This window comes from Curcuma longa, chromosome 3, assembly GCF_044706935.1.
Source record: "Curcuma longa cultivar G26 ecotype Majalengka, Jawa Barat chromosome 3, ITB_CL_G26_1.1, whole genome shotgun sequence".
Lineage (NCBI taxonomy): Eukaryota > Viridiplantae > Streptophyta > Magnoliopsida > Zingiberales > Zingiberaceae > Curcuma > Curcuma longa.
Genome location: NC_133863.1, coordinates 14,010,511 through 14,019,566, shown reverse-complemented (window position 1 = coordinate 14,019,566; position 9,056 = coordinate 14,010,511). Strand labels below are relative to the sequence as shown.

Sequence of the window (9,056 nt, the reverse complement as noted above, 5' to 3'; positions counted from 1 at the left end):
ACACAATTTATATACATTCAAAACGTTGATCTCCAAAATATTTATTCCATTTAAAATTCGGATAGATCTCATGCTGAGATGTGCATTTATTGAATTTGTATGAGATGTGCTAGATCTTCATAATCAAGCACACGATCGTATGCTAGATCTCTTATCAATTTATTTTTCTACCTTGTTCAATTTAAGGAGAGCATGCTCGGAAGTTCTTTCTTAAAAAAGAAAAAAAGACTAACTGGATTGTTGAATTAGTGCAGTCATTACTATAACTAAAGAGCATGCTCGGAATCTCAAAATCTAAAGCAGACAGTCAGTGAAACATATCACAAATCCTACAATCTGAAAACCAAAGTCAACGATCAGACACTCCTCTTGTTCCTACGAAGTTCACGTCTTAATTTGATTCTGGGGGGGATTTGAGATCCTATTACCACCCAGTGGAGTTAGTGAGCCAGGTGGTAGCAGGATCTCAACTCAGCTTCTTTGGCCGTCGGGGCTCACCGCCGGCGACGGCGGGACGCGGAGGTGGATGGTGTCGAGGGGGAGGTCGTAGAAGAGAAGAGGCCGCCCCAAATCTCGGCGAAGGCGCGGAGGATCAGGTGGTGATGCCGAGGCGCGTTGAGGGCGAGGAAGCGGTGGAGCAGGTCGCGCAGGTCCTCCCAGGCATAGATCTCCATCTCCACGATCATCTGCAGCATCGAGTCGCGGAAGTCCAGGAACGGGTCCGACGAGTCCTTCACCACCGCCACGCTCCCGTCCACCACGCCCTTCCTCGGCGGCGCCGCCGCCCGCTTGCTCTTCTTCCTGCTCGGCTTTCGCCGGCCGCCCTCGGCGGCGCCGGCGGCAGTCTCCTTCGGCCTCTCCGGCGATAAGTAGCAGCGGGAGGTGGAAGAGGAGTTGCCGGCTGTTGTCGCGGTGAAACTGCTGGTTCCCCAGTGGGAAGTGGTGGTCGAAGGAGAGAGGAAGCCGCCGTTGCCTTGAGACTTGGGTTTCGTCGTGCAGGAGAAGAAAGACGGGAGCTTTGGCCGGCGGCAGCCGCATCCCACCTCAACCACCACCGGATGCCGCAACAGGAACTTTCTCATGCCCGAAGCCATCGTAAACGCGAAAAGATGCGATCTTTATCGGTCGCCGGAGGAGAGGCAAGCGAGAAACCACAAAAAGCTTGGATTTTGCGGTGCATCCATCAGTGGCGAAAGCTCAAAAAGTAAACTGAGCCAGCACAGAACAGAGTGGAAACAGAGACTAGAACAGAGGGACTGGAACTCTCAACGTCGAAGGTGGAATTGGCAAGTGCTTTTAGGTTCAAGGAGGTGCAGCTTTTAGCATTTTAAGGAGGAGGAGCTTGGGATTAGACTGCACTTGGTTAAAGCATGGAGAAGGGAGGTAGAGTTAATTGCCCATGTGAAGTCAATAAAGAGGAACCTCTTCCTGTTGCATAAGGCATTTTAATGAGATAGAATCTTTGGGAACACCAGACTTCTGTAAGTAAGGGAGTGAAATCTGAGGAATTGAAAGCAAGATTTAAGCGCAAGCTGTAAACATTTTCAGCTCATTATTCATGTTTTCTTCTTCTTCTTCTTTTTGTTCTGTTCTGTTCTTTTCTGCTCAGTAAATAGAGTCTGAGATCTCGGAATTCTGTTTGTGTTAAATGGCACTAAGTTTACCTTGTCTGAAGAAATATGATATTTTTCTTTTTCAGAAGAAAGTTCATCTTTCTCAACTTCTTTTGCTTCAAATAATTGCTTTACTACTGGAGGTTCAGGCACTTACTTACCAGTTAGCCAAGGAAGAATCGGTTTAGGAGATCAAAGCTTGGCACAGGTAAGCATGGTGAATTGGCCGTATGTCATTAGCTGCGTGTAAGAGGAACAGTGTCCCTGAGATTGACCGGTCAAAACCACACCACGAGTTCTACATAAATGTTTGAGAACTTCATCACTCATTCGACCTGGGGAAGCTCAATCTTCCTTCAGTTTAACCGCATCGACTGAAGCTCAGTCATCAAACTGCTTTTTCTGGCAGAATGAATGGTGCTCAAGTACACAACTGTGCATGCATCAAACCTCCTTTTGATTTCACTTTTTCCCCTTTTTTTATTAATTTTATTTCACTTTTCCTTATTTTCTTATAATTAAATATTAAATTATTTTTATTAACAATTATTTTAAAAAATTTTATTAAAATTTCAAAATTAAAAATAAAAATATGAATAAATTTAAACAAGATTGATCTGCTGGGCGACAGTTTGATGGGCGACTCGTGGGCGACAGGGCTTAATCGATCAGACGATCGATTAAGTCCCCATATATTCGATCGGCCACCGCCAGCCGCGATTTCGATCGATCGATTAAGTCCTCATATATTCAATCGGCCACCGCCAGCCGCGATTTCGATCGAATCGCGGCCAAAAACCGACCGCGATTCGACCGAAATTGCGGCCGAAAACCGGCCACGATTCGGTCGAAATCGCGACTGGCAGTGGTTTAATCGATCAGCTGATCGATTAAGCCTCCATTAAATGGATGCTCTGATCGATTAAGCCACTATCAACCGTGATTTTGACCGAATTGTGGTTGGTTTTCGGCTAAATCTTGGTCGGAGACCGGCCGAGGAAGGACCGTCGGTCGTCGGCGGTCCTTCCTCGGCCGGTCTCCGGTCGTGATTTGGCCGGAAATCGATCGCGATTCGGTCGGAATCGCGACTGACAGTGGCCGCACGCGATTCCGGTCAAATTGCGTCGGATTCCGATCACAATCCGGTTGAAAATCGACATCGGTCGACGCGCCGACGAGTGGCGCGTTGATCGGGCCTGGTCCGATGGTCGGACGGCGGCGCGATGGCAGCCGGAAGCGGCGGAGGTCAGAGAAGAAATACTGTGCAATGGACGGTCGGATTTCGCGTGATCGGCGTGAATAGACGATGGATCTGAGGTGCCCACGAAATAGACGCTCAGTAGATCAGTTCTCTAAATTTAAAACCTTAGTACATCATCTTGAAACGAAAACTTAGACGATAAATAAAATCTTAAACTCGAATGAGTCGAATCAGATCGATACGTGGGTTTCGGCAAAAATTTTAAGTGAATTGTCATCATTTGAGAGAGACATAAAAAACACTTGCAAACATTTTGAGTGTGAGACGATCTCGTTGGCTAAAATGGAATGTCAGATTTTTTTTTATAACTTAATTGAGAAGATATTAGATTGGTACGTGTGGAAAGAGAAATATTAAGATTGCATACATTTGAAATATCAAAATTATTTTAAAATTTAAATGTTTTAAATGTGCCTCGGATATAGAAAATTAAGATGTAAAAAAAGCAGGAGGAATAGAAAACTTTTATTAAAATTAAAAAAAAAATAATAAAAATATGAATAAATTTAGAAGATTATTATGAATTTAATGACGTAAATTTTTTAAAAGTTTTCAATGGTTTAATTACTTTTATATAAAACTCCTTAATGAAATAATTATTTTTTTTCTTAATCCGATTCAATTTGATTTAATTTAAATAAAAATAATAACTTTTTATTTTATTTTAAGATGAAATAGACGAGGAGGATATTTTAAAAATTAGATGCGCTCTATGATGAAAACAAGTATAGTACGAATTTTAAATATTTTTAAAAATTAAATGTGCTTTTTGAGAAAATATTAAAAAAAAACTATTGCTAAATCAGATTTGCTCGCATATGTAATTTAAAATTTTAAATTTAGTCGATTATAAATTTAAAAATATAATAAAATATATTTTTAAAAACTAGTGAAGAATTTAAAATTAATTAAAATCAAACTGATATAATTTTTATAAGTTAATCAGAAATCTATTTTTCCTTAAATTCATGTTACTGTAATCTCTATTTTTTTTTAAAAAAAAACTATATTTATGATAGGTTTTACTATCTATAATTTTTTTTAAATATTACATTTTTTAGTTATTTTTATTTTTTTAGAATTTTACATGTTTCAATATTTGTTTTTAAAAAAAATTATAACTAGGCATTTTACAATTTGTGGTCATTTTAAATGTATATTTTTAAAAATTTATGACTCGTATAGTAGGCTTTCAAAATTTAAGAAAAAAAAGTTTATTTGGTTCTTTAAAAATTTACAACTATTATCATTTGATTAAAACTATTACATGAGGCTTTGTGATTTATAGGAATAGATTTGGAAAAAAACAAAACAAATAAGACACCCTTTTATTATTAAATCAAAAAACAATAACCTTTAATAATCAAAAAATGTCCCTTCTAATTTATGCTCAAATAACTTTTGCTCTTCTTTGAACATATTGAGTCAACCATCAATTCAATTTCAAAGATCGTACCGGTCTCCAAATCCCAAACGCCGGTCTCCTTCCAATGTTTATGTTTGACCTCTCCATTTTCAATTTTTTTACATTTCTAGAAACAAAATATGAAGAGAACAAAAAAGTTGACCATAATTAGAAGAACAGATATGATTTACCTCTTTTAAATTTATTTATTAATTTTCTCAACTAAAACTTGTCCCCTAGCGGCTGCGGCTTCCGAGAAGACCTAAATGCCCCTTGACTCTCTCAGACTCAGATGGGATAACGAGGGCATTTTCGTCCATAGAAATTAATCCATAAATCCATCGTTGCTTCTGAAGCAATCGCTGCTTTCTTCCCTTCTCCGCTAAGACCCAACTTCCGATTGCAGCAAATTATTGCCGAGTTTGTTTCCTTCAAATCAATTTGTTCCTGGTTTTTGATCTTTGGAGTCCATCTCCTTCCTCGGGCAAGTCCACGCCTGAGAATTTAATGATCTGTCTAGTGTCTCTATTTTCTTAAGCTCCTTCATGAATCCTTCTGTTCATTTCAGGAGGACGGCTTAGCTTTGAGGGATTAATCTGAAGATGATTGCTGGATATATTTCCAAACTTTTTCTGTGAGTTCTCTTCTCTCCTCTTTCTCTCTCTCTCTCTTTTTCTTTTCTTTTCCTAAAATGTTATGCTTTATCTGGTTCACTGTTCTTTTTACCTCAACAATTGCTCTGAATTGGAGGAAATTCGATGGCAGGGTGTTCTTTGGCTACGCTTATCCAGCTTTCGAATGCTTCAAGACGTTGGAGCAGAAGCATGGCAACTACACGGTTCAGCTCCGGTTCTGGTGTCAATACTGGTACGTTCTTGCACGATTTCTGATCAGGAAGAACAAGTGCAATCTAATCAGTTTCTAGTACTAATGATTGATTCATTGTTTATCCACCATTTTGATTGGCTTAGACAGCTTTAATCCGATAGTTTAGGGGGAATGTTTGTTGAGAGTTGGAGTGGTGATCCAGACCTGCAAGTTTGTCGCCATCAGGCTGATAACAATTTCAAGATTGTTCAATTTGGTTTGCTTTGCTTTGCAGGGAGGAATCAGTTCTTTAGGTCAAACACTTTAGCACTTTAAAGGCTATTTGGTTACTAGAACGAAATTTCATTAGAGTTCTTAGTAGAAGTGGCAATGGTCTCGGGTCACTTGTGGCTCTACTTAATTTAGCCCGCCGTAAAACCGATTGTATTGGACTCAACTTGGTTCGTTCGGGTCGGTTTTGTTTAAGCCGACGAGGAATTAGGTTAGGATTGAGCTGAATGAGAGTTTAAGTTACACACATGAACTCAACAAACCCAAATTTGATCTTGTATGAGGTGTTGGGTTGCAAGAGTGTAAACATAGTCCCACATTTAAAGTACATGGAAAAGATTATACGGTTAAAAGGATAGAAAGTATCTCCATTGGTATGAGGCCTTTTGGGAAGAGCCCAACAACAAAGCCATGGGTGCTTAGGTCCAAAGTGGACAATATCATACCATTGTGAAGATATTTTGATTCCATCGGTACTAACAAGTGGTATCAGAGCGAGACCGCTCTTCACCGGACTAACCGCCGGATGAGTCATGATCCAGATCTAACCATGTGATTTGAACCTTAAAATAAAGGAAGTGGGTGCTCCCGTGTCTAAATCAAGAAGGACCAGACACCAGGTGAGAAGTCCTAATAGGTCGTGTGGACCGAGGGGCAAAAAGTCAAAGTTGTGACCAGGTGGAAAGTCTTAGTAGGTCGGGTGGACCGAGGGGCAAAAAGTCCTAACTGCGGCTAGGTGAAAAGTCCTAGTAGGTCGGGTGGACCGAGGGACAGTAAAGTCGGTGGGTCGAGGATTCAGACATCAAAAACGACGTTGAGGGGGGGGGGGTTTGTCGACACCGAGGGGGCAAAAAAATCCTGGAGGATTGAGGATTCAGACATCAAAAACAACATTGAGGGGGCCTGTCGGGTGGACCGGATTAACCGCCGGTTGCGACTAGGTGAGAAGTCCTAATAGGTCGGGTGGAACGGGGGGCAAAAAAGTCTTATGCGGCTAGGTGGGAAGTCCTAATAGGTCGGGTGGACTAGGTGAAAAAGTCTTAGCTGCGGCTAGGTGGGAAGTCCTAGGACCGAGGGGCAAAAAGTCCTGGTGGGTCGAGGATTCAAACATCAAAAACAACATTGAGGGGGGCCTGTCGGGTGGACCGAAGAGCAAAAAGTCATAGTTGCGGCTAGGTGGGAAGTCCTAGTAGGTCGGGTGGACTGAGGGGCAGAAAGTCCTGGTGGGTCAAGGATTTAGACATCAAAAACGACGTTGAGGGGGCCTGTGGTCCTTTGTTTGAGGGAGGAATTGTTAGGTTAAAAGGATGCAAACATATCCCACATCTAAAGTACATGGAAAAGATCGTGGGGTTAAAAGGATGGAAAGTATCTCCATTAGTATGAGACCTTTTGGGGAGAGCCCAAGAACAAAACCATAAAACCATGAGCGCTTAGGCCCAAAGTGAACAATATCATATGTGGAAATAGGGCTTAGGCCCAAAGTGGATAATATCATATGTGAAGATATTTTGATTCCATCGGTACTAACATGAGGCTCAGGGTCTAAATCAAGGTGGTATTTTGACAAAAACGTAAAAAGCATTGCATAGTATCTGGAGTAAAATCATAGTATTAAAATTATAAGGAGCATTTCGCAGAAATAGTTAAAAAAAAACTCTGATTTATTATCTTCTTCTTTCGATTCTCTCACAATCGACAAGTCTCAAAATCTGCAAAACAATGGACGATTAGCTCACTCCCGCCATCTGCATCTGCAGGATCATCGTGGCGTCGTTGACCGCCATCGAAATTCTCTTCGACTGCTTCATCTCATTGTAATAATCATTCACTTCTGCTTCTCCATCTTCTTCCTTCTGTTTTCTTTCTGTCCTGTGCATGCCTCAAGGTTTGTCCTCAAAATTCCAGGATACCCATGTACGGCGAAGCCAAGCTGGCCTTCTTGGTCTACTTGTGGTACCCCCAAACCAAGGTACAGACAGATACATGCCATCCATCCACCACGCACACCCCAATCTCTGAATCTTGTTATGTTGATCGACTTTGCAGGGAACTGATCTGGTTTACGATGCCTTCCTGCGCCCGGTGGTGATGCAGTATGAGCCCAACATCGAGGAGAGGTTCAGAAATCTGAGGCCTAAGCTTGGCCAACTCCTCGTCTTCTACCTCAGGAACTTCACAGAGAGAGGCTACACCCTCTTCCAAGATGTCCTCCGCTACGTCGTCTCCAGTAGATCATCTAGTGAGGTAATTGGCTTCCCAATTTCAACACGAGATATGATGATAGGTTAAACAGAATAGAAGCAGAAAATAATGCAATTTATTGTTTGAGTTGTGCAGAAGAGTAAAGGTACTTCATCATTATAAAAGAGGCAACGAAGAAGAAGAAACATGATGAACTGGAGGACTTGGCAGAAGCCCTGCTTGCCACAGACGCGAAGCAGCGCCCATCTCGACAACGCAAATGATGTAGTTACAGAATCACCATCGATTTGATTTGGTGAGGAAAAAGAAAGAAGAAGATATAGATAAGGATTTGATGAAATAAGAGGACTGGAAAAATGAATTGACGTTGTGCAAATCGAATGCGCTTTTGATTTATGGATCTGTTAGAGAGTCAGCATTTGATGTGGATGAGAACGAGACTGTGGGGTTCTAACGGGAAGAGGGACTGCCAAACGGATCGCCAGAGTCCGCCAAAGAAGCGGAGGCAGTGGGAGAGGTGCTCGCCGCAGGAGACGTCGGAGTTGAGGAGGAGCCCGCGGCGGCGGTGGCTGGCGGCCGCAGTGGGAGTCGGCTGCAGGTACGCCTGCGCCGCCTGCTGCACCAGGCGGTTCTTCATGCGGACTTCAGCGCCGGGGGTGGTGGCCGGAGACGGGAGCTCCGACCCCGGCGCCGGGCCCCCCATGACGTCGCGGAGGCTGGTGTACTCGCCTTCCACCTTGGCCGTGTGCGGCGGGGCGACGGCGAGGTCGAGAGGCGCCGGGACAGGCTTCCCGCGTCGCCGGATTAAGAGGCTCGCCGGCGGTGCCAGCGAGGGGCTCTTAACTTCGGCGGCGGCGGTCGCCATCCCTCTGCGAATTTAATTAACGAGTAGAATAAAAAAATAAGTGGGAAGATTTATAAAAACACAAAATGAGATAAAAAAATATTTTAAAAAAATACTAAAATTTTTAGCCGCTCTATAATCCTAATTTGAAGGAGACAATGTTTATTTTTTAGCAATACTATAATTAACCAAATGCGAGTTTAACAAACTAAGGACTTAAGAGTAATTTCAAAAATTCTCAGGAATTCGAGTAATTAGCACCATCTACAAATAGTGGTCCCGTCACGTGCAATCCACGCGGCCCCATGGAAAGCCTTCTCTGTTTTTAACTCGTGCCGTCGTCTCTCGACTCGCCTCTGCCTCTCTCCACTCTCCTCGCACGCCATGAGTGCGCTCCCAAAGCTCTACTTCGCTCTAGTCTCCCTCCTCTCTCGCTCTTCTTGCCTTACTCGCCGAGCTCCTCTACCTCCTCCACTGCCGCCGCCGTGCTCCCTCCTCCGATCCCGAGCTCGGCCTCTCTCCCCCCGGCGGGACCCGCAGGGCGTTCCTCCTCCTCGTCGAGCCGTGCTTCAAGCAGTACCACTCCCGCGTCCAGCCTGCCGCCTCCGATCACGCCCCTCCGAAGCCTCC

General features: G+C 43.2%; 2 protein-coding genes across 2 annotated transcripts; one reads left to right on the top strand and one right to left on the bottom strand.

Moving 5' to 3' along the window:
- Nucleotides 1-284: 284 nt before the first annotated feature.
- On the bottom strand, nt 285-1,156 carry LOC141825442 (transcription repressor OFP6-like). The gene has a single exon (XM_074712824.1). The coding sequence runs from the start codon at nt 1,092-1,094 to the stop codon at nt 495-497; it is 600 nt and encodes a 199-aa protein (XP_074568925.1). The 5' UTR covers nt 1,095-1,156; the 3' UTR covers nt 285-494.
- Nucleotides 1,157-4,666: 3,510 nt separating this feature from the next.
- On the top strand, nt 4,667-7,751 carry LOC141825102 (putative HVA22-like protein g). Its single transcript, XM_074712493.1, has 7 exons — nt 4,667-4,763; nt 4,848-4,913; nt 5,045-5,146; nt 7,138-7,194; nt 7,286-7,349; nt 7,427-7,624; nt 7,718-7,751. Exons 2-7 carry the CDS (start codon nt 4,882-4,884, stop codon nt 7,742-7,744), a joined length of 480 nt encoding a protein of 159 aa, XP_074568594.1. The 5' UTR covers nt 4,667-4,763; nt 4,848-4,881; the 3' UTR covers nt 7,745-7,751.
- The last annotated feature ends 1,305 nt before the right edge of the window (nt 7,752-9,056 follow it).